We start from the raw sequence: 24,476 nt of genomic DNA, 5'->3' as shown, positions 1-24,476 counted from the left end.
CTCCAGTCTGAAACAATAAAACACATGCACACAGAAGAACTCTCCACCAATAGAATGTCTCTGCTTGAGTGCTGTCGGCCAATCAGAGCATGGAATGCTGACACACCCACACGAGATAGCTGTGGTGATGCTGAGGTATGGGTTGTGTGTGTGTTTGACTCCCAGCAGATGCTGATTCTGGACCTTTGGAGGAAGCAGTGGTGTCCAAAAACGCCTGACTGCTGCTGTCACCGTGAAACAGGAACACACCTTTGATTCAATCAGAAAAGTTTTAATTACATATGGGTGCACACACACACACACACACACTGAACGGTCAGTGGTGGAAAATCTGTTCCTCGTGTGAAATTCAGCTGATATTTCCTCCATTTGATCACAAGCAGCAGATTCGTTACCAGGCAGCAAAATGGATGTCGGATGGGGTCCAGGACAGACTTACACAGCAGGTCTCACTGATCCACATCAGGCCCAGAAAATCACACACATCTCTAGAAAAGCTGCATGGATAGTTCAGGGTGAGGAACTGCATCTAGACTCTAGGACGTGGGAAGAGGAGGTTGTCTAATGAGGTGCTGTTGAAGGAGGTAGAGATGGTGTAGCAGGTGTAGTAGGTCTAATAGGAGCAGGTGTAGGAAAAAATGTAGTTAGTAGGACCTACTACCTTCTCATTCACGTGGTCTAATCTGAAGTGGTGTAGTAGGAGTTCTAATATGAGGAGGTGTAGAAGGTGTTATATGTATTATATGAGGTGGTGTAATAAGGAGGTATAATATGATGGAGTGTAATAGAAGGGGTTGGAACAGGTAGGTTGTGTAATATGAGGAGTAGCGGAAAGACAGAGGTGTAGTAGGTCTAATATGAGGTATAGCAGGCTTTATAGGCATTATATGAGGTGTAATAGGTCTAAATGTGCAGGTTTTATAGGTATATGAGGTGTAGGTGGTTTTATTGGTATATGAGGTGGTGTAGTAGGTCTAATATGAGGAAGTGCAGGAGGTGTTGGAAGATTGTCTGATATGAGGTGTAGTGGAAAGACTAAAAGGAGGTGTAGTAGGTCTAATATAAGGAGGCATAATCGGTCTAAAAGGTGTTATAGGTATGAGGGTGTAGTAGGTCTAATGTGAGGTATAGCAGGTGTTATAGGTATTATATGAGGTGTAGTAAGCCTAAATGAGGTGTAGAAGGTTTTATAGGTATATGAGATGTAGTGGGAGGTCTAATATGAGGAAGTGCAGGAGGGGTTGGAACAGGTTGTCTAATATGAGGAGTAGTGGAAAGACTAATGAGAGGTGTAGTAGGTCTAATACGAGGAGGTATAGCAGGAGGACCAGATGAACTCATTTCCAGCTCAGAAACAGACACAATCAGGTACAGTTCCATCTGTTTATTGATTAACTATAAAATATTGACTTACTAAAACAATTCCAAAGAAACACTGATAAACGTGGTTGTCTGTAAAAAAAAGAAGAAAAGAAATAAAACATGTTTCTTACACGCATAGCATAGGGTGACAGAATATATGTAGCTTCCGATTTTTATTTTTCTCTAAAATGTTTTATTTTTGCATTTTTACAAGATTAGACGTTTGTACAAAGTATACTCTGATAGCTTTCTTCCCTCAACAGCGGAGGAGCATTTACAAAACTTAGATGATTCTTCTATTTATTTTCAAAATAATCTTTTTTTCTCTAACAGGACAACAACGATACTGAAGGAACAGCAGACGAAGAACCAGCCTCCAGTCCACCTCTCTCTCTCTCTCTCTCTCTCTCATTCTCTCTGTTGCTCGCTCTTCCATTCCTCTCTTTCTAGCAGCTAGCTCCCGGGGCCCATCAGCAGTATTGCTCGAGAGGCGCGGACGATTGTTCAGAAAGGGTGGAACGAGGGAAAATTACATGTATAAAAAAGATACAATCACAGCAAAAAGTACATTTTAACGTCATGCTGAAACGCAAAAGGTGATAAACAACATAAACAGTCAGGCTCTTAAAACACATCAAACCAGATGATATAATAAAAGGCTTAGTGGGGGTAAAAATGTGTGCCGGACCCTGTTCCAAGGCTGTGGATGGAGATGGGGGAAGAATAAAAGATCAGAAGGCAACAACACACCCATAAGGGTGTGAAGGTGTGTGTGTGTGTGTGTTATTAAATAGGATGTCTCCTTAAACACACACACACACACACACACACACGAGGGGGAAAGTGCTTTAGCAGCTCAGGGGGTAAACAAACATTCATAACGGGCACTTTTCACTCTGCAACACCAAACAGAGATCCGGTCTGGTGATCTGGGAACATCTGAGCTAAGTGTGAGCAGCATAAGGGGGGGGGGGGGATTAAAGTCACTCTACCTGGTTTAAACCCAGATTAGCAGCAAATTGTTAACTTTATCTGGATTATAGATAAAAATATTTAATAGATCACCAACATGTTAGCAGATATGTAGCGGGTTAGCTTGTCAGCTTTAGCTCGAAACGTCACGCGGCCATCTCAGAAAGTAAACGATAACGATTGGGCAGACGTAGCAAAAAGAGTCAAAATATCAAAGCTATTGAATATCAACAAGACCAGTTCAATCTCTGCAGCAAGGCAGAGCAAAGAAAAGACGAGATACACACACTGTACCATACGCTGGTGTGTGTGTATAGAAATAAAACACACAACAATAAAAAGAAGGCTGAGAACGGGCGAATGCGGATTTTCTTCTTCGCCAGGAAACATTCAGGGAGAGCAAAATCAACATTTTGGCAAAACACCCTCATAAGGTCCGGGAACGTAAGGCGACGCACATTTACAGAGAAGAAAGAAAACTCTACGAGGCACGCAGTAAACCACCCGGAGACTCGGTGTGTTCAGCAGAAACGTGGCTGCAGGTGTGTGAGGGGTGAAGGTGGTGGTGGTGGTGGTGGTGGTGGTGGGGGGGGTAACGTAAATACCTCCAGAAGACTCAACACGAGGACCGCCGGGAACAGAGTCTCCTCAGTCAGAGTGCACTGGTGTGTGAGCGGCGGCTGTGATCCAAGATAAACGTCCAAAAAGCAAAACACGAACAAAGAGGCGGCAGCCGACGGGCCGTCTGGAGGTCGCCGCAGACTAAACCCGGCCGCGCGGCGGGAAACAGAATCACGACCTAATCTGAGCCGACAGCTGCGCGGGGAATACCAACGCCATCGCCTGTGGCGTTTACGACCCCGGTGTAAAAAAATAAAACACTTTGTGTGATTCCTACACTGTCTACAGATCACGTTACAATCGGGGGGGGGGGGGGGGAAGCTACTAAACGAGAAAAACAATAAAAAGCATTCCGGAAGGCGGCAGCTGTGGAGGGTAAAATGCTTTTCTCTCATAGTGTTTTCCTTTAGAAGTGCTTTCATTCCTACTGCTCTCCTCAGCCTGAGTCTACATGGTGGTGTGTGTGTGTGTGTGTGTGTGTGGGGTGGGGGTGGGGGGGGCATTTTATTAGCACAGGGACAATTAGCCCGAGTTAGGATTGTCAAAGGGGGGTGGGACAGGAAGTGTTTTAAGCGCTTTGTGTTGGACAGCGAGGCTACCCCTCTCTCCTTCTGTGCATCGCTCTGTTGCTTCCTGCTGTTCTGTACGTACTTCTACAGGACCGGAACGTCACCACGGCAACACCGTAAATCACAACATCACTTCGACCGGCGTCAGTCCTGAAATAACGAAGGTGACGAACGTCGTCGTCATTCACAGTTCATTAAAGCTTCTCCACTGTTTACAGAAGAAAGAAAAAACACTCCGGCGTAAAAACAAGACACTGGTATGTTCCTCTAGATAACCGTGGTATTTACACGTGTGTGAGCATACATGCTGGGTGTGTGTGTGTGTTTGCGTGTGTGCAGTAGCTCCAGAAGACCAGGTCCTTGCTGAATTCTGTCCGTCTGTAGTGTCTCTGTCGTCTCTCTGAAGCGAGGAAACGGTCTGGAAATGAAAAGCAGTGATTGGACCACAGGTCGGGCGTCGTCCACTGGTGAGGTCGCGGTTTGTTTTCAGTAGCTTGCTCTAGCAGATGACCGGGACTCCGTCCGTGTTAAAGATCATGCCGGTCGTGGGCTCGTAGGTGCCGGCCAGGTAGTAGAGGTCCTCGCTGTCGGCGTAGCGGCGGGTGTGGATCATCTGCTCGTACTCCTCCACGCTCACCACCAGACACTTGTGACTGATGGTCTGCACGTCGTTCTCGTCGCTGTGGGACGACTGGTAAAGGGCGCGCTGCGGCAGAAACACAAACGTTCACGCATCACCAAGAAAACCAAAACGTCGATGCAAGGAGGATTTGTAGTAGTAGCGGCGAAAGCACTGGCGGGCCAGGTTTGGCCCGAGAGCCAGCCGTTTGACACCTGTGGTCTAAGTAAGCGAAGAGCTCCACCTACACACACATTTGCTGCTAGAGGAGCTTAACGAGCTTCAGCTGATGAGCAGGCAACACAAAACCAACAATACCGAGCAACAACCTGTCAGCAGAAAGGATGAGAGGGATTATAAAACTAGGAACAACGTGGCAGAGATGTGGAAGCGTTCCTGTCTGACATCAGGAGATGATGGTGTCATTCTGTTCTAACTCAGAGCCAGAGCCCGTCTGGATCCTGATCAAAAGGGTACGTTACGGTAAAGACGGGAATAAGCTGCATCATCGGAAATCTCCGGCTGACACGGATTCATCCATTCTCGTTCGCTTATCCGGGGTCGGGTTGCAAGGAGGCCCAGACTGCCCTCTCCAAAGCCAGTTGGACCCGCTCCTCCGGAGGAATCCCAAGGCGTTCCCTGGCCAGACGAAATCCATCGTCTCTCCAACGTGTCCTGGGTCTTCCTTTAGGTCTTCTCCAGGCTGGACGTGCCCAGAAAACCTCCCCAGGGAGGCGTCCAGGAGGCGTCCTAATCAGACGCCAGAGCCACCTCAACCGGCTCCTTTCGATGTGGAGGAGCAGCAGATCTACTCCGAGCCCCTCCCGGATGACAGAGCCTCTCACCTCTACCCTGCATTTTGCCCGCTTGTATCCGTGATCTCGTTCTTTCGGGCACTACCCAAAGCTCGTGACCACAGGCGGGGGTAGGAACGTAGACCGACTGGTAAAACTCTCTTCACCACGACAGATCGGTACAACGCCCGCATCACTGCAGACGCAGCACCAATCCGCCTAAAATTCAGGATCTAATCATTTTCCTTTCTTTTGATCTGGATAAAAACTTTGATCTCAGAAATTGTATTTGTACGGATGTTTTCTAGAGGATTTAAGTTCTGCTCACCTCCACGAAGTCTTTCCTCTGGATGGAGGAGCGGAGCGCAGCAGGTAGGGACTGACTACACATCTGGTCCCAGTTCTGAAAAAATAAATAAATAAATAGGCTCAGTTGCTCCTGACCTTTGATCCAAGCATCAGGACGGGTCCCCGAGCGTACCTTCTTGTCGGTGAGTTTCTTGCCGGGGTTGGTCTCCTCTGGGTGGTAGAACCAGTTGACCCGGACCACCATGTTGTTGCCCCAGGATTCCCACATGCTCTGGATGCGGCCGATGAAGGGCAGGTTGGGCCGACCGGCGGACAGGAACACGGCGCAATCTCCGATCCGGATCATCTCTCGGCCACGCACGATGGCCTTGTAGAAGAGTTTCTTTGCCTTTCCCTTCATGCCGCGTCTCTGAAGAACACGAAGGGGAGAAGTGACGTCTGGGTGGGAACGGCTGCTGGGAATTCAGCGGAGATCCACGGATTTCCCTCTTACCTGTGTGGGATTCCCAAACCACTTCCAGAGCTGCCTGGCTGGAAGGAACGCAGATATTTTGGGTCGGTTCTCCACGCTAGGAAGCCTCTGACGCTTGGCCAGCTCCTTGGTGGTGGGGAGGTGGACCCCCTCTCTCCTCTTGGGCCTCCCTGCCTTCCCCTCCTCTCCGCTGGGCTTCGGTTTGGGGGGGCGACCCCTCTGCCCGGAGCGCTTCCCAGTGGCAGGTTTGGCAGGTTTAGAGGGAGAAGGCTCAGCAGGAGCTGGGGGAGATGAAGGGGAGGGTGCCTCTGAGTGAGGAGACATCTCCTCCTCTTCTACTTTCACCTTCACCTCCTTCTCCTCCTCCTTCACATCTTCTTTAGGTTTGTCCTGTGCCGGGGGTTTTGGGACGGGCGCCGGTGGAGGTGTCGGGGTCCTCTCTTCGTCCGAGCTGCAGGAGGAGTCATCGGTGGATGAGGACGAGGAGGAGGAGGAGGACGAAGATGAAGATGAGGAGGAACCGGAGCAGGAGGAGGAGCAGCTTGAGGTGCATTTCTTCTTTGTCTTCTCAGCTTCCTCCTCGGACTCCGAGCTGCTGCTGCTCTGAGATTCCTCCTTCATCCGTCTCTCCTCTCTCTTCTCCACCCCCTTTCTCTCCTCTTGAGTCTTCTCGTCTCTCGTGTCCATCCCCTGTCCCCTGCCCCTCTGGCTGTCCAGCTTGTCCTTAGCCAGCAGGGAGGATTTGTAGGCGGGCTCCTTGTTGGGCCGACTGGACTCTCGTTCTGGAGCTCTGGGTTTGGGCTTTAGCAGCTTCTGATTAGCTGTGGTGATGGGGGTGTGGTCTCTCCGGATGCTCCGCCCTTCCAGCAGCATTAAAGCCTTGGTCTTCTTGGTCTTCGGGGAGGTGACGCCCTCGTGGTCGAGCTTGACGAGGGGCTCGGCGGGCAGGGACTTCCGTCTCACCGTGGAGCCGAGATCCGACCCAGAGCCGGGCTTTGGCTTGGGGACGGTTCTGGAGGACATCTCGGATGGCATCTTCAGTTTGGGTTTGGAGGACAGAGAAGACGAGGGTCTGGACGTCAGCCTGGAGAGGGGGTTGGGCAGGAGTCCAGAGCCGTGGCGGTGGTCAGAGGACAGCATGGTTTTAGAAGATGAAGCAGACGTGGGTCTGGGTGTGGACGTAGCACCCGGTTTGGACGTCATACCGGGCCTGGGAACGGGCCGGCTGGAGGCGGGACTAATGGTGCTGCCACCATCCCGCTCTCTACGCTGGCTTGCGTACGAGCTGAGGTTGGGCTCGCTGTACAGGTCTACAGTCAGAACCTTCCCGTAGGTGGGCGGGTAAAGGGAGGGGGGCAGGTTCTGGGCGGGTTTACAAACAGCAGGCTGGGCTGAGCTGCTCTTCTTTGGCGCCGCGGTAGTGCTCGTGGAGGACGGGGTGGAGTTCTTATGAGCCGGTTTCACCTGCGTTCCCATCGCTGGTCGGGATTTCTCCTGAGCGGACTTCTGGAGCAAAGTGGTCCGGTCCTGTGCGGACTTAGCTGGAGGCAGGAGTCTCTCAGTGGGCTGGCTGGAGGAGGAGAGGACATCAGCTTTCTCCTGAACCTCCGGGCTTCCAGGAGACTCTGAAAAGAGACGCAAAAGAAAAGTTGATGCAGGATGACATTTTCTCGGTCAGGCCTCACGATCTTCACGGCTCTGCTCCGGCTCGTCCCATCAGCAGGGAAACGTCCCAAAAGCGCTTAAGCAGCTGGAAAAACGGGCCGGTGTCGGTGCAGGATCGTCCGACTGCCGATGACGTCAAAGTACGGCAAACCCACTGGGACAAAACACACTACACATCTATACTGGTGGAAAGAATTTAGCAGTTTCGTTATTAAAATAATGTTTCTTAAGACATAAGTTTGTGTTTATAATGGTATTTGTAAAATAAAACACTATTTTATTCATAATGTTGAACTCCTCTTTGAGCACATCCCTTGAAGGATCATAGGTATTAGCAACACCTGTGAAATTGTATTTGCAGGAAAGAAGTGTGTCCCGTTTATTGAAGTATTTTGTGTTTAGAGTTTTTGACGTCTTGTCCATGCGTAGTTCAGGTACGCTCATAGCTGCTAGCCAAAACTCTGGAGTTAAAAGTTTTCTGGCTTCACCAAAATACCTGTCTGTACTTATTTAATTGATGGTAGTTTTACTTTCTATTAGACTCCAAATGTAATCATTTGGCACATTTCTACTTCATAATTTGTAATAATGTAATCGGTGATATTAGCATTAGCATTCCTATGGGTTTTTCCATGTATATTAGCATTGCGCTAACCACTCGCTGCAAAATTGCAGCCTTTGCAATTAGAAGATCTCATTTTGTCACATCGCAATTTAATTGCACATGCAGTTAATCGTTCAGCCCTAATATACATGCAGCTCTATGCTAAAAGTGTATTTTCAAAGAGGTAATGATGGATTTCTTTGTAAAAGTTGTCCATCTTTCCAACAGAAAGATTTGCCTGGACCAACGTAACGTGATTACGTAACTCCCGTAAGGTTCATGTTCAGCCAATCAACTACTTTGACGTCATCGGCAGTCGAAGGACCCCGAGCCAATCTTGCACCCGAGCAGATCCTGTACCGACACCGGCATCGTCAGATTCAGACAAATGACATGTCACGCGTCACAGCTCGTAGACAATCGCCGCAGAACGCAGGACTGATTGAAAACATGACTCAGCAGAAGATCTGGGCTGACGGCTGCAGGTTAGGGCAGATGTTCTCTCATCATAGGGAACAGCAGCAGTTTAGGTCTAGATGCTTTATCTGGGGGTGATAGAAGCAAAAGATCTCCTACATGAAGGTTCTAGAACATCCTCGTTAGGGACCATGATGGATTACAGCTGCTTGTTCCGTTTTCCAGCCCATACATGAACAATTAAGGCTCTAGTCTAGCATGAACAGGCAACTCCTGGAACACCAGCATCTCTAGTTTTACATCACCATCAGGGAGGACCAAGACGTCCATGTGGAGGAGTCAAGGTGGGGCCTTCAGCCCTAACGACACTACCAACTGTTGGGCATGGTGGTGGTAGCATCATGATGTGGGACTGGAGCTCAAAGTGGATGGAAACTTAAGGAAGAGGACTACCTCTAAATTTACTCGAACTCATTTGTTCCAGTAGTTTGATGGCTGTTTAACGGGTGTGAGTTAACCTGATGAGATGCTGGTAAATCAGGTGTTCAAACATCTAAATACTTGGGAGGACGGTGGGTAAACAAAACAAACACAGAGCTAGATGGCTGAAACTCAGACACAGATGGAGGGTGATGTCCTCAAACACGATGACGCTGATGAGTTTTCAGAAATCAACCAGAAGATAGACACAGATATCACACTTTTCCGGTTGCTAGGAGACACATGGCCTGCCCTCACCTGGTTTGGGTTTGGGTTTGCGACCAGGCTTCCCCTTGGTCCGGGGCATGGTCTCCTCTGGCTTAGTTCCCGCCTCTTTGCTGCATTTGCGAACCCTCCTCCTGCAGGGTCCTGCGACGAGCAGGGCGGGGGACGGCTCGGCACCTGGACAGAGCAGGAGACACTTGAGCTGCTGAGACAAGACGCCCGAGCGGGCGGTGGCTTTCCTCTGAGGTTTACAGAGTTCGGTCCCTCGTGAAACACGGTGCTGAGGTATTAGTACCGCAGCTACGTCGTCGTTTTCCTCCGCTTATTCGGGTCGCGGGGGCAGCATCCCAACTAGGGAGCTCCAGACCGTCCTCTCCCCGGCCACCTCCACCAGCTCCTCCGGCAGGACCCCAAGGCGTTCCCGGAGCAGATTGGAGATGTAACCTCTCCATCGTGTCCTGGGTCGACCCGGGAGCCTCCTGCCGGCAGGACATGCCCAAAACACCTCCCCAGGGAGGCGTCCAGGAGGCATGCTGACCAGATGCCCAAACCACCTGAACTGACTCCTTTCAATCCAGAGGAGCAGCGGTTCTACTCCGAGCCCCTCCCGAATGTCCGAGCTCCTCACCCTATCTCTAAGGCTGAGCCAGGCCACCCTAAGGAGGAAACTCATTTCGGCCGCAATCTCGTTCTTTCGGTCATTACCCAAAGCTCATGACCATAGGTGAGGATTGGGACGTAGATCAACCGGTAAATTGAGAGCCTGGCTTTCTGGCTCAGCTCCCTCTTCACCACGACAGATCGGCTCAGCGTCCGCATCACTGCAGGCGCCGAACCAATCTGCCTGTCGATCTCCCGATCCCTCCTACCCTCACTTGTGATCAAGACCCCGAGATACTTAAACTCCTCCACTTGAGGTAGGACCTCTCTCCCGACCCGGAGTTGGCAAGCCACCCTTTCCCGCAGCTACGTTAGCATTTATGGTTAGCATCGACTTTAGGACCAACCAGCTGGGAAATAACATTTGTGTGTGTGTGTGTGTGTGTGTGTGTTTACAGTGGATCTTGTAGTCTGGCGGCAGCAGTCGGATGTGGGAGAGTGGAATGCGTCCTGTGTCCCCGTCATCAAACTCCACTGTGATGAGATCATCGTTCTCATCAATATCGGAACTTCCTGTTTGGGAGGAAATCACATGATTGAGACGCCGTGTGACTTTTTTGATGGAGGGGTTGTGTTTGTGTGTCGCTGCCGCACCGTTAACGACGGTACCCGGGTAGAGGCAGCGGTACTGCTGACTCCAGTAGGCGGCGATGCGAGTCCCCTCTGGGAGGTAGCGCACCGACGGAGGTTTTACGTCGATGATCTGGAGAACACAGGAAGAAGAGCTGTCGAAACGGCGCTCAGATGTTTCCCGAGTCGGTTCAATCTACTCACAGCTTCCTGCAGCAGCTGCTCCAGGCAGTAGATGTGAGGTCTGTTTCCTCTCTCCCCCTCCACCACCACACTGTAGCTGAAGGAGGGAAAGGGGCGGGGCTTAGAAATATTCCCTTGGTATAATAATTCAGATGACTGAGTTTACAGAGGATCTACTTTCACGTCATTCTGGAAAAGACCACAGGAGGTGATGATGTCACTCACATGTCCGGGGAGTGGACGGTGTTGACGTGTCCCGCGTAGAGCAGCTGGTCCTCCATCGGGATCAGAACTCTGAGTCCGTCCACCAGAGAATCCTTATCCAGCACACACTGGACCGGGGCTGGGCACCACGAGAAGTTAGGACTCATCCATGCGCGTGCATGTGTGTGTGTGTATGTGCGTGCGCGCTCACCAAGTGTAGAGGTCGGCTCTGATACGCTGTTGCTCCGTGTCGGGAGCAGCTCATCCTCGCTGAAGCTGCCGTCCTGGTTCGGCTCAAAGTCTTCGTCTGCAGCCATGCTCTCCATCAGACGGCTCACCGCTCCTCTGGACAGCTAAAAAAAACAAACAGACTTGTTTATGTTTTAGGAAAAATAAAACGCAAAATACATTTTCCAAAAATCCCTGAATAGTAAAATCTGTCCCAAAGCCTTCCCTGAGCTTCCTACTGCAGGTAATTTAACAGGTCCAGTAGCAGCGTGGTCCAGCAGGACCTTCTGCTGCTGCTCTCACTCTCTTCAGCTGCAGATGGTGAGGCACGCAGCAGCACCGCTCTAACACAAGCCAACAGATCCTCTCTCATGATTCTAATCAGAAACCAAAAAGCACCAATATTCTGTAACAAGCAGGTAGATCAGGAAGAGAGCGTTTGGCTTTCCGTAGCGTTACTTCAAGATGAGATCTTCTAGCCACAGAGGACCTTCCCCATAAACAAGGTTTGGAGGCCCCGCCCCCTTTTGGAGCGCAGCAGACTTTGCATGAAAGGGTCTAAACAAAATTTTGTGTGACGTATCTATTAAATATCTTTGAAAATATCAAATTTGAACAAAAATAAAAGTTGATTGCTCGTCTGTAGCTACGAGGCATAAAAAGGACTCACCTTTGCCGTAATGACATCTGAGACTGGTTTGATGGGTTTTTAAATTTCTTTCTGGTCTTTAATATAAAAAAGAGGCTGGGTCACGCTTTCTTCACCCATGTTTGTTGTATTTAGTAAAAAAATGTATGAATTATTCTCTTAAGTCTGAAGACCAAAGGTGGTTAATAACAGACTAAAGGCTAAGCTTAAAGACAGCTCTCACCCTGGATTCTCATGTCAGTTCTCTTGTTCGCTCTTCCTTCTTCCATCTCAGGAACGTTGCTAAGCTGAGTCCCATTCTGTCGCTCTGAACTTGAGACAGTTCTCCACACTTTCATCTCCTCACACTTAGACTACTGTAACTCTCTTTTCACATGTCTGAACAGAACCTCCCTGAACCGTCTACAGGTGGTTCAGAATGCCTGTGCTCGGCTTCTGACCAAGTCCTCCAAACACACCCACATCACCCCGCTTCTCCTCCAGCTTCACTGGCTGCCAGTCAACTTCAGGGTTCATTTCAAGATCCTGGTTCTGGTCTATAGGGCCTTACATGGACAAGCACCATCTTACATTGGTGATCTTCTTAGTCCCTACACCCCCAGCAGGTCCCTGAGGTCCAGTGATCAAAGCCTACTGGTTGTGCAGCACCAGGCTAAAGGTCAAAGGTGACAGATCATTTGCTGCTGTGGTCCCCAGACTCTGGACCTCTCTCCCCCTGAGCCTGAGATCAGTGGACTCAGTGGTCTCCTTTAAAAAGCAGCTGAAGACTCACCTGTTCAAGCTTTGTTGTGACCTTCATCACCACCCTCTCCTTATTCCACTGATTACCCCCTTTCCTTACACTTTTTATTCACAATATTTGTCATTTTAAACGTGTTTTTAAATATTTTTTAGATTTTAAAATGTTTGTTTTTGTGAAGCGCCTCATGATTTTTATCTCATCAGGCTCTGGTGCTCCCGTTTCAGGAAGCAGAAGTTGGCCGGAGGACAGGGAAGTGGAAAACTCAACATCATTCCTCATGTCCGAACATCTCCCCTCTGATTGGCTAACACAACTCTTCCACTGCTTCCACTGCAAAGGGAGTTGCTAATGCCAACAGGTGTGCATAAAATATTAAAATCAGCTCAGATCCATTTTTACGCTATGTAGGGTCGAATTACAGGGGAGCTAAGGGGAGCCCAGCTCCCCTGAAAGGGCCACGGGCTCCACTAGAAGCCTCGAACTTCCAAACCCAGGGGAAACTTGTGTATCAGACTTAGTTTCTGTGTAAAAGTGTCATTTGTCCAGTTTGGGGTTTTTTTTTTTGGCAAGTGTGTTCAGAGTCAGTCAAGGTAATAAAATCCACTGACCTCTCGGGTTTTGCATCTGGGTTTGGACTGGCTCTTGCGTGCCGGGCTCAGACTCAGCGGGGCAGGACCCTCACCGATGGGACTGCAGAGGGAGGACGGGCTGACGGGGAGCGGGGAGTCCTTCAACTTCTTCTTCTGCTCGTCAAAGCCACCCAACAGGCAGAGAAAACATGCAGATGAATAACACACACACACACACACACACACACACACACACACACACACACACACACACACACTTTGAGCACATCTTTCACCTCCCGGCTGGGTGGAGTAGGCTTGGGTCTGGAGGGAGTCTTTGGGGTGAGGGGTGGGGCTGAGCTGGAGGAGCTCTGACTGGCAGAGGAAGAGGCAGAAACAGGCATCTGACTGGTGGTGGCGTCGTGGAGGAAGATCCTTTCGCTGCGTCTGCGGTTCCAGCCCTCATCCTCACTGAAGCCTCCGACGCCGGCGGCTATGTCAAAGCTGAATCTCCGTGCTGACCGAGGAGAGGGGCGTGCCTTTGCCAGAGGTTTGTCTTTTCCAGGCGGCGCTTTGTCCCGCTTGATGGGGCTGGGCTGGTCGACACGGCTAGTCACTGGAGGGAGGAGGGGGAGCTCGGGGGCGGCTCGCTTCCCGTGCAGCAGAGACGGGAACTTCCTCAACCTCAAGTCTGAGCCTGAGTCGGACCACTCACACTCTGGGGAACCTGAGAGGAGCAGGAAGTAGATGTTGTGGTGATGCACTCAGGTCCATCGTTTGCACAAACATCAACACCTCATTGCCGTTTTACCTAGAGTGCTTTGCCTGCTGCAGGGTTTGCCTTCACAAAGGAGGCTCAGAGGGGCCGGGCTTGCAGGGAGCGCACTCGCTGCAAACCGGGCCAGCAGACCCAATCCACTCTCCTCACAGCCATCTTCATCATCATCACTGTTGTCATCCTCTGAGCCGCTCTCGTCCTCTTCATCGTCTGAGGACTCTGTATGAGAGAAAAGACCGTCAGCTCTCAAACATGGAAGCTCTCACGTCCGGAACAAATGTCAGTCACTAAAATCAGACAATCTGTGCACGTGCACGCACGCACACACACACGCACACACACACAGAATAGCCTGGTGAGAAGCAACAGCAGAGTTAGAGGAGGATCTGTCCACACTGCCGTCACACAGTCGAGCTACACAGGAACGAGAAAGAACAGAGGAGCCAAACCTGTGATCAGCCATAAACATGCACTTCTACAGCATTTATACACACACACACACACACACGTATACATGTATACACACACTGCTGGTTAGCGGATTATTATTGGATGTTAGCGTTTAGGTCCATGGCAGCAGATGAGCAGGAGGAGCGTCTCGTCAGAGGGGTTAGAGTGTTAACAGTGGAGGTGGATGCGCAGCGGCCGACCTCAGCAGACGTCTGATTTTACATTTGTTTTGGTTCTGATGGGATCGTTTCACAAAAACAGGACTCTCAAATCCAGGATGAGGAGAAAGTTGAGCTTAAACCAAACCACTACAGATCTGATTAGTCAGTCGCTGGGAAGCGGCTCATTTAGTCATTTCTAAGATCAAGTATGGTAATATAAGTGTCCAAGTTCTACCAACGAATGCACCGATTCTGGTCGGGTAGTCAATACCGATTTCTGATTCTACTGAAACTCAGATTAACACGGGGCGATCTCAGTGAATTATGACCAGAACAAAATCTTTAAAATGACACGTCTATCGTTAAAAGTTACAACTCAGGTTTTGCTAACGTGAGTTAGCGCTTTAAAAAAAAAAGGCAACATTGCACACCAGAAAAAAAAAAGTTGGGATTTTTTTTGGTGCGTTCACGGACCACAACAAAAAAAATGTTTGGCGCAACTCGATTAAATATTCATTTTTGAGCAATTTTGTTTTATTTTTGTTGGGACTGAATTTTACTGGAGAGAACTTTTGTTTTGCATCAGATGATCTGATTTAAAAAAATATATATATTTACTAATTATTATGATCAGGTTATAATTAATCATTAATAAATAAATAATTTATACAGGGATCAAGTCGTAGGGTTCATTTAAAAAATGATTTTTACAATAAAGTACAAAAATACCTTTTTTGAAATGGGGCTGTTGTCCTTATTGGACGATTAAAACACTCTGGGATTACCTAAACCAGCTCGTTACAGCAGCAGGTTTCCATGGTAACAGACACTTCAGTAAAACTCTTGAGAGGATCCTGTTTAGTGACATAATCCCACCGACTCCGGAGAATCAGCTGCACTGCGAATCCACGCTGTGTTAACGGTAGCAGAGAGATGTTACAAGCAGGCACCGAGAGGACAGCCCTGTGAGGCCCCCATAATGCTCATATCTGGTTTTAGTAACCATGGTTACGCCCTCTGTTCCCATCCACCACGAACTTTAAGCCACCAGGAGACATGGGAGTAACCACAGCTAGCATCAGTTTAAATTTTTAAGAACCGTAAACAAAAATAGAAACAACAATACTTCTGTGCATGTAGCTCGATTTTTGTTCATGTTAGTGATCAATAAAGTATAAAGGGAGGGGCGTTTCCTACTTACAGAGCAGGTGACAGGGGTGTGGCCTCAGGCAGGGCGGGGCAGCGCAGCGACGAGAGCGCGGCCTCGCTTTAGCACAGTCTAGCTTACGCTAAGCCTTAGCCACAGCGTAGCATCGCCGCAGCGAGGTCGTGTAGGCTCAAGGCTGCGCTAGTCCTGGCCAAGCTTCTGTAAAGTTGCAGTAGCAGCACCACAAGCACATGGAACAGGCTGAGAGACACTCAAAGCATCATGGGTAGGGAAAAAATAAATAAATAAAAAAGGGGGGGAGGGGGTCGAGGATGAAGGGGGGGGGGGGAGTGAGAGGACAGATCAAGGTGTCTGAGAGAGAGCAGGGAAAAGGGTTATTTGAAGGTTTAGTAGACGCACAGGAGGAGCTCTATTGTCCAAATATCCCCCAAATCACTCGTGATGCATTCACTGACCCCATTAACAACAGCAAAAAACTGAGCCACATCATCAGCAAACATTTAGAATATAAAGGCTGCCAACTCCAAAGTGACCAGAATTATCGACGATCTTTTCAGCGGACTGGGTCCGCTCACACTCAGCGGTCTTCTGGCCTAAGCTAGGTGTGTTCTCCCACCTTAGCCCGGAGAACCGAAGGGATATTTGAGGAACAGAGCGCTAACAGATGTGTGAGGTGCAGTGGCAGCTGGACAGACTGACAGAAACAGACAAACGGGTGGAGCAGACACAAGGACCACAGCACTTTGCAATCGTACCAATCAGATCAACCAGTTTAATAAAGCTCAAAGGTTCCAAACTGTAATACAGCTTTATGAAGAAAAAAACATCTCACAATTCACATGATTTGTACAAATGCTACAAAAACATTGTTTTCCAGGCAATAAAAACTCCATAGAAATAGGTAAACTCTGTTTTCAAAAAACACAAATCAAAACAAAAACACTGCAACTCTGCAGAGAAGCCAGCAGCGAGAGGTAGAGATGGTCGAGCTAATACAGCTACCGTAGCAAGAAGCTAACAGAGACACAAGCTGTGAGGTCCGAGCGGCTCGGAGCGCTAAGATCGGGTCAGTAACCTTGATCGAAGGAGTCGTCGGAGGAGCTGAGGCCCGCCTCCTCCAGCAGCCGCGATAAGTGCTTGTGTTTCTTCTTCTGTGACTTCTTATCAGGCCGCAACAAAGTTGGTGACGACGTGGACCGCCTCTTCCTGGTCAGGCTGCCATGGGAACGCGTCCCTGAGAGAGGAGGCCAGCCTCCTCGAGCGGAAATGATCTCCTCTGAATCAGAGTCTGGTGTGGAGAAAACGCAGTCAGTGATTGGTGAGGGAGGAAAAGGTCCTAGAATAAATAAATAAATACTGAAGGATTTCCAAGAGAAAAGACTCCGAGGTTGGATTTTAGTCATGATTTCTACTAGATGTAGGAGTAATACAGAGGAGGCCTTTAGGCCGTTCTGAAAAGTGTTTTAAACAAAAAAAATAATAATAATAAAATAAATAAACGCCAAGGAACGCAAAAAGTCAGGAAGATCGTCTCCCAGAGCTTTTTTGGTGAACTTTGTAAACAGACCGGTGTTTGTGATGTCATCAGGTGCATTTCTTTATATAAGTTTTAAATCTTGTCCACAGCTCTTCACGCAGACACATTAAACCAAGTTATAATATTTCTGTGGTCAATAAAAAAAACAGGTTTATAAAGTTGTTTCAGCCGTTCTATTCTTGATATTTTAGTACCTTCCAGAATGAGTCGTTTCAGGGCTCTGAAACGTACTTGCTTTGACCTACATGTGTTGATCATAGCTGCCTCGCATAACTCGCGTCTGAAGAGTCGTTTTGCGCATCCGCTGAAATTAGCGGGAGCTGCAACATGCGAGTAACCAGTAGGCGGAGTTGACAAAACAAGCGAGACACGATCACCATGGTCACACAGTCTGCAGTTTAGAGGTTTTACGACACCGCTGCTGACGTTTTTCTGTCGTGATCTCAAAATGAACCAGTTACTGATCTCTTCTATTGATGCCAGTACTACGCGCAGCGAGGCAGAAAACAGGTGAACAAAGATGGGTCAGATCAAAGTTAAACAGCAAGTATGTTCCCAGCCTGAGAAAACACGCTGGAACTGGCCACACCCACCCCCGCCCTGATTGGCTGCTATGAGGCGCTCATATACACACACATATATATATATATATATATATACACATATACACACACATGTACACACACACACACATATATATGTATATATACATATATATATGTGTGTGTGTGTACATGTATGTATATATATGTATATATGTATATATATATATATATATATATATATATATGTATATGTGTATATATATTGATATATATATATATATATATATATATATATATATATATATATACACATATACATATATATATACACATCTATATAAATGTATATGTATACATATATACACATATGTATACATATACATTTATATACATGTGTATATATGTATATTATACATATATATACACACACACACATATATATATATATATGTGTATATATATGTGTATATATATATGTGTATATATATATATATGTGTATATATATATATATATATATATGTGTGTGTGTGTGTATATATATATATACATACACACAGGAGGGGTTTGGAGTAGAGCCGCTGCTCCTCCAGAGTCAAAAGCTGGTGGTAGAGTTCTAAGCTAATTTTTCATATTGTGATGTCACAATAAGGAACGTAGTCCAACAGCTTATTTTAGGCACATCATTCTCAGAACTCAGTGACTGAATATAATGAAGTAAAAGTACTTAGTTACTGTATTTGTACTTGACACAAGTAATTTTCTTGAGGCCTACTTTTTACTTTTATTTCTGTGCATTCTACTCCATTACATTTTCTAATACAGCTAGAAAGTAAAAGTACTTTAATGTGTGTTTTGCCCCCGGCCCAATAACACACTTCTAAACATCTAATAAATATTAACATCTAAATGTTAATAGAATACTTTTACTTTCTTACTTTTAAGTACATTTGAAAATGCTTACTTTAAGACTTTTCCCATGAAAGGTTTCTTGGATAATTACACATTTACTCAAGTAATCCCTTTATCTATCCTTTTACTTAAACTCAAGTACTTCTTCCTCTACGGCCTAAAACCCAACCCTTACAGACAAATGGACTTTTTTATTAACATCTGGAGCGTTTATAGACGCAGCAGAGACCCAGGAGCTGGAAACGGCCGGTTAAACGTGTATAAAAACCTGATCGGAATCGGCCAAGAAAACAGAAATATCTTCGTTTCTTTTTACCCAACGGAAGCAAATCTGACCTGAACGCCTAGCAGAAGCATCCCGCCCTGGTCACACTTACTGTTGGAGCAGCTGTTGAGCTCAGACCTGACGGGCGAGAACATGGCAGCCTTCTTCTGACCTTTCACCTTCCGGACCGCCTCTGGAGCAGACGCTTTTGCCCCCATCTTGAGTTTCCCTCCTTTAACGGGCGAGTGGACGCCTTGCTCCTTCGGTCCACTTTCAGCACCTTTACTCGACTTCTCCGTTTTTCTGCTGGAGGAAAGTTTTCGGGTTCCTCCGAGAGAGCCGAGGCGTGAGAGCGAGAGCGCCCTGTCGAGGTCGGACGCCAGCTGCTCCTGCTCACAGACCAGGCCCCGTTTCACCTTCAGCATCTACAGACACAGAGAACGTGTCACAAATAAATCAGACGCGTTGCTCGGCTGCTGCTGAGGAGACGGGCGTCCTACCTCCAGACAGTGACTGCTGGGCGACTCTTGGTCGTTCCAGCTCTTCTTGTTTTTCCTCTTCTTTAGCCCCGCACTTCCTGTCTCCATCTCATCTTCACCCCTGGACACGCGGAACCTCTTCCTCTGTCCTTCTCCTGCCTCAGAGTCCTCAGAGTATTGCACTGCCCGGCTCGCCCTGAGAGAGAAGACACGTCTACACTAGCATCGCATGCGGAGAGGAAGAACCACACAAAGGCCGCACACTCACTTTCCAGGCCGGCTGTCCAGTTTGGGAGGTGTGGTCAAGTGTTTCCTCTTCCTGGGTCTTCCCCGTCCTCGTCTGGTCAGACTCCTCCTCTCGTCATCCTGCTGCCGCTCACTGGTGAGAACCATCAGAGTCATGGACGTGTGCTGGCACAGGAGGACCCTCTCATCGTGTGAGATGCAAGCACCACTTACCGCTTGTCCCGGCGTCTCTGCAGCCGGCTCAGCTCCCTCTGCTTCTCCTTAAAGGTCTTTTGAAGCTCGGCCAGCTGAACGCGGTACTCCACCTCCACGGCGTCCAACATTTCCACGGACATTTTACTGTACAGCTAGTTGGAAGACAAAAGGAGACAAAGGCATGAGAGCGCTGGCTCACGATCCTACAGACAGACACGTTTAACTTCATCTCACTGGCTCTTCCTTCCTCTGCCTCCAGCTGTACTTCCTGTTGGGGTCCAGAGTTCTCAGCAGGTGGATGTGGGACTGCTCCTCTATGGCCTCCAACAAAACCTGTCTGCTTGCCTCCAGGAGAAAATCTAAACCCTCCAGAGTTAGATCTGCAGACAAACACAGGCGGTTAGAACATCCCGGGACCAGAAAGGACCTGGTGAGCTGAGAGGGATGCTTGCCTTCCTCCTGGGTCTGCTTAGCCTCGTGAGGACCCATCTGGCTGAGCAGGGCCATCCCCTCCAGCGCCACCATCTCCAGATCTCCAGCGTCGCTGCAGTCCGTGCACACGGGTGGAAGCTCCACCTGTGGCAGGAGCGTCGGAGCGGGTGGAGTCCTGGGCCGGGCCATCTCGCTGGCAGTTATGAGAGCAAACATCCCCCCCATGGGATCCTCCGGGCCGACGGCCAGCAGGAGTGGGGAGAGGTGGATCGGGGGAGGGTACGGAGGAGGATCGCAGGAGCTTTCGGGGTGAAAGGGGGAAAGGACCGGAGTGCGAGGCTGCTCACACACAGAGCTGGTGGGTTCCTCCAGCGACACACACTCCTGTTCCTGGCTCTCCAGGTGTGCAGCAGCGGTGGCTGGGGGGTACTGGTCTGGTTCCTGAAGGAGACGTGGTTTTGACTCAGCTCCAGCACACGCAGGAGAACTCGCCGGACACGAGCACGAGGACACCTCTGTCTTAACTGGACCTCCTTCCTCGGGCTCCTTCCTAATGTCTTCTTGGCCTTGTTGAGTGTGAGGACTGGGGACGAGCAGAGGCAGCGGTTGGGTTTGGACTTTAGGGACTCGTCTAGCTACGTCGACGACACCTCTACCGGTTAGATCCGGACTGCAGCTTTGCAGACGCGAGCCGCGCGGCTCTGGCATCTCATCAGGCTGAGGGGGGTCCTCGACGGGCTCCTGTTTAAGGAAAGAAGCGTTCTTTGATGGCTCTGGTTTCTGTGGTTTGGCGTGTTCTCCTAAAAGCCTCGAGCGGCGGTGAGCTGTGGGTAGAGGAGCAGCCGGAGGAGGAGAGCAGGAATGGTCTCCTGTGGCTGGTGGTGGGATGCGATACGGGGGGAAAGGGGAGCCGTATGGGGCTGTGACGGACTGGTACGGGTAGCCGGGAGGGAGATCTGAAATAGAAGTAAAACGGAGAATAAAAACACTGAAAACGCTTTTCTGACTTGATGACGAGGAACTCACCAGAGAAGATGCCAGGAAACGGAGCGGGAGCTGGTTTCTGCTCCTCTCTGCGGACCACCTCCTCGTCCTCCGCCACTTCCTGTTTGGGTCTCCGGGGCGGGGGAGAGGCCGAGCGGGGAGATGGCGGGTGAAGACTCAGGGGCTTTGGTGAGCGAGACAGCCCCCTCTGCCCCCCCTCCGACTTGAGGGCGGTCACCGGAGAAGAGACGGGAGGCAGCAGGGCGAGGGAAGACGTGGACAGCGTGGGCGATCGAGATGGAGGGGGAGGTTTGCGGGGATGCAGGACAGGTGAGGGGGACGATATGGAGGAGGGACGAGTTTTGGTGTCCGCGTTCCGTTTGTCTGCTTTGTCTTCGATCTCAGGCCGATGTTCGCTGGCCTTCAGGCGCTCCTGCAGCACAGCAGAGGGTTTAATCTCACTCGTTTCACTTATTCACGCTTTTCCTTCAACACTCATATTCAAACGAAGACAACGGTTCTCGTGCTCAAGCGTCCACTCACAACAAGCTGAGCGTTCCTCTGGAGCTCGAGGACCTGAGCTGTGTGCTGCTGGATCATGAACAACTCCTGCTGCCGGATCATCTGGTGCTGCGAGAGGAGCTGCAGCTGGGCGGCGTGCTGCAGGGAGCTGCTGGTGCCGTACACGCCCGACCACACCGGGGCTCCGCGCTCCAGAACGTCCCCTCCTGCAGAACAGGGACACGAGGACCAGACCTTGCAGCGTTTGTTTTTATTCTGCTAGCATTACTGACACACTATCAGGTGTTCCTACCGTAATGTGGCAGGTGCTCACTGGGGATGACGATCAGCTGGCTGGTCTGAGGGTCCCTGACAAACTGGTAGGGAGGGTGCATGGAGCCTGGCAGGGAGGGGGGGTATCCTGGGGGGAGGGGCTGATGGATCGAGGAGGGACCCAGGCCTGGATCAGACACAAAAACAACCAAAAATGTTAGAGACGCTCGGTGAAAAAAACAGCAGAAGCCACAGCTTCGCCCTCTGAGTCTAGACAGAGATGTCCTCTGGGAGCTCGTCTCATCCACGCTTGCATAAGCAACAGTAGGAGATGCGGGTCTGGAACGTCTGATGGCACTTGACCCCTGGAGACTTTCGACCAATCAGAGACAGCCTGGTGAGTTTACAGAGGCGTCGGCGGGCATACCGTATGGAGAACTGGACAGCCAGACGGAGGGGGCTCCAGACCGGGCCATCCAGGGGTGAGAGGTCAGGGTTGAGGGGTCGGGAGGCCATCGCCCCGCACCTCCAGTGACCATGAGGTTGGGATTCATAAGGCTTGGTGTCATCATGCTGGGGGTCAGGCCTCCAGACAGAGGGGCGGGGTGCATCGTAGGAAACTCGGACAGACCCTTGGACTCCCTGGAACGACACGGGACTTTTTAATTCAGCGTACCACCTTCCGAAGGCCGGCCACCTTAACCACCGCAGCCCCTCACCTCATCACTTTATCCTCCCGCTCCAGCCGGCCAGCCAGCAGTCTGTCGTCGTGGTGACGAGGACGGTCCTCACCTCGCTCTTCATCTGAGTCGGGTTCAAAGATACCATCGTTAAGAGTGTTTGATCACGAGGGGGTTTGTGCTGAAATCTCCCGCCTCGGGAAAAACAACAGAAGTCACCACCACCATCATCATCATCATCATCATCATCGTGTGTCTTATGAGGAGAAAATCTATCATTTTTTCATAAAACGGGACAATTTTGACATATTTTTATTGTTAGTATGAGCATAAATTCACTGCCTCTATCCTTAACGTTTCTACCCGTAACCCTTAAACAAACCGGGGCGCGTGACTAGTGCGGTTGACAGCAGCCATGTCCCATTGGTTGGGTGTATTCTCAAAACGATTTCTGATAATGAACTTTATTATTTATTCACTATTCTAATGTGTTTAGTTTGTACTAAAATATGTTGTCGCCTGCAGGTAGCCGAATCCGTACGGAGACCAGCCCGTGTCCATTACATACTCCGTATGAGTAAAGGTTGGGCGACAAATAGGGCTGCTCAATTAATCGAATTTTAATCACGATTACGATCAGAGTTTTGAACGATTATAAAAACAAAACAAGCTGATTATTTTCTCCCCCCACTTGCGCTGCCCCGAGTTGCAAATGAAGCGCTCCTCCCACAGTGTTGCCAACTTGGCGACTTTTACACTATTTCCAACAGCTTTTCAGACCCCCTTCTTGACTTTTTAAATCTTAAAAGTACCTGGCCAACACCTCAGAAACATCTCTGGTAACCCTTAGCTACTTTCTGGATAACTGTCGTCGAAATTTCCTGCAAGTTAGCTTAACACCCCGCCTGCGCTCCGGACCGTTCTTCATGACATTAGGAAAGGGAATGATGTAGTGATGTGTCGGTCGCTAAAGAAACGGCTCTCTGAGCCGGCTCCCTGTTGGATTAACCAGAGTGAGTGACACACACCGCACCTGCGGACTCCTGAGCAGCTAAAAACAGCTAAATGTACGCGCGCTAAACACACGTGCAGCTTGCCCCGATTGCTGAGACCGGGTTGGGGGGTGGGGGGTGCAGCTGTGGTTGGGACAATGCAACATTTTGTGAACATCAATTTATTTGTTATAAATGCCACTGTATAATTATTGTTGTCAGTATTTGCAAGATATTGGTATTTGGGTCTGTACTGGTTAGACTTAAATGAGTTAAACCAAGGTCTAAAGCCCTTGGGTCATAGACTATGAGCTATAAGTATATTGGTCTTTTTATACTGGGAATCAGGAGTTATTTTAGTGATCATCTTGTTTCTTATTTCTTTTTGTCCCAATTGTGCCCTGAGCAATTTTATGACTGAATAAAAACAAATAAAATCAACATGAATTGAAAAATCGTCTTAAATAATCGAGATCTCAATTTCAGTCACCATAATCGTGATTATTATTTTTGCCATAATCGAGCGGCCCTAGCGACAAATATAAAGAAAATTTCAAAGCGATTATCAGTTAAAAATGGTAGATGGGGAATTTATTGGCGCCGGAAACGCACGGAGAGCTCCAGCAATCACAATCGTTGTTCCTCAGTTTGCAGAAGCAGGGCATGAGCGTTCCACGCGAGATTTCACGTTTTTCTGAATATCACTGGCTATGTGACGCATCGCTCAACTATAAACTCTGATGCAGTTGGTTCACGCTACACGTGTGATAACGATGGGCGGTACTTCTGACCTGTCAGCCAAAAGAGGGGTAGCCTTTCACCTATTGGTTGAGTAGGATGCCACTCAAAGGTTTGGGGGAAAATTCAAATCTTTTCAGCCGTCTATGACGTTGGAATGTCAACGCGACGCTTGTTGTGGTCGAACTATTTTATTTTACGGCAACAAAAGTTCCTGTTTGATGAAAT

At 49.1% G+C, this 24,476-nt stretch overlaps 1 protein-coding gene across 2 annotated transcripts in view; it reads right to left on the bottom strand.

Annotated features, from left to right (window-relative positions):
* Positions 1 to 3,874: 3,874 nt before the first annotated feature.
* Positions 3,875 to 24,476, bottom strand: part of tnrc18 (trinucleotide repeat containing 18) — a 64,232-nt gene continuing 43,630 nt past the window's right edge. The window contains exons 6-30 of one of the 2 annotated variants that reach the window (XM_015945391.3): positions 22,558 to 22,642; positions 22,266 to 22,480; positions 21,879 to 22,025; positions 21,608 to 21,792; positions 21,107 to 21,497; positions 20,101 to 21,036; positions 19,883 to 20,028; positions 19,667 to 19,800; positions 19,476 to 19,586; positions 19,229 to 19,403; positions 18,841 to 19,153; positions 16,547 to 16,759; positions 13,726 to 13,911; positions 13,193 to 13,641; positions 12,954 to 13,088; positions 10,938 to 11,079; positions 10,748 to 10,865; positions 10,544 to 10,619; positions 10,364 to 10,472; positions 10,166 to 10,282; positions 9,143 to 9,286; positions 5,740 to 7,343; positions 5,419 to 5,655; positions 5,266 to 5,340; positions 3,875 to 4,230 (exon numbers count right to left, since the gene is read on the bottom strand). In XM_015945391.3, coding sequence (XP_015800877.3) covers positions 4,024 to 4,230; positions 5,266 to 5,340; positions 5,419 to 5,655; positions 5,740 to 7,343; positions 9,143 to 9,286; positions 10,166 to 10,282; positions 10,364 to 10,472; positions 10,544 to 10,619; positions 10,748 to 10,865; positions 10,938 to 11,079; positions 12,954 to 13,088; positions 13,193 to 13,641; positions 13,726 to 13,911; positions 16,547 to 16,759; positions 18,841 to 19,153; positions 19,229 to 19,403; positions 19,476 to 19,586; positions 19,667 to 19,800; positions 19,883 to 20,028; positions 20,101 to 21,036; positions 21,107 to 21,497; positions 21,608 to 21,792; positions 21,879 to 22,025; positions 22,266 to 22,480; positions 22,558 to 22,642 — 6,650 coding nt within the window. In that variant the 3' untranslated portion in view covers positions 3,875 to 4,023. The remainder of the gene's footprint in view (positions 4,231 to 5,265; positions 5,341 to 5,418; positions 5,656 to 5,739; positions 7,344 to 9,142; positions 9,287 to 10,165; positions 10,283 to 10,363; positions 10,473 to 10,543; positions 10,620 to 10,747; positions 10,866 to 10,937; positions 11,080 to 12,953; positions 13,089 to 13,192; positions 13,642 to 13,725; positions 13,912 to 16,546; positions 16,760 to 18,840; positions 19,154 to 19,228; positions 19,404 to 19,475; positions 19,587 to 19,666; positions 19,801 to 19,882; positions 20,029 to 20,100; positions 21,037 to 21,106; positions 21,498 to 21,607; positions 21,793 to 21,878; positions 22,026 to 22,265; positions 22,481 to 22,557; positions 22,643 to 24,476) is intronic. The other variant, XM_015945392.3, reaches the window with a different exon arrangement.

This window comes from Nothobranchius furzeri, chromosome 12 (genome assembly GCF_043380555.1).
Source record: "Nothobranchius furzeri strain GRZ-AD chromosome 12, NfurGRZ-RIMD1, whole genome shotgun sequence".
Taxonomy (NCBI): domain Eukaryota; kingdom Metazoa; phylum Chordata; class Actinopteri; order Cyprinodontiformes; family Nothobranchiidae; genus Nothobranchius; species Nothobranchius furzeri.
This window is presented reverse-complemented; position numbering and strand designations above follow the sequence as displayed.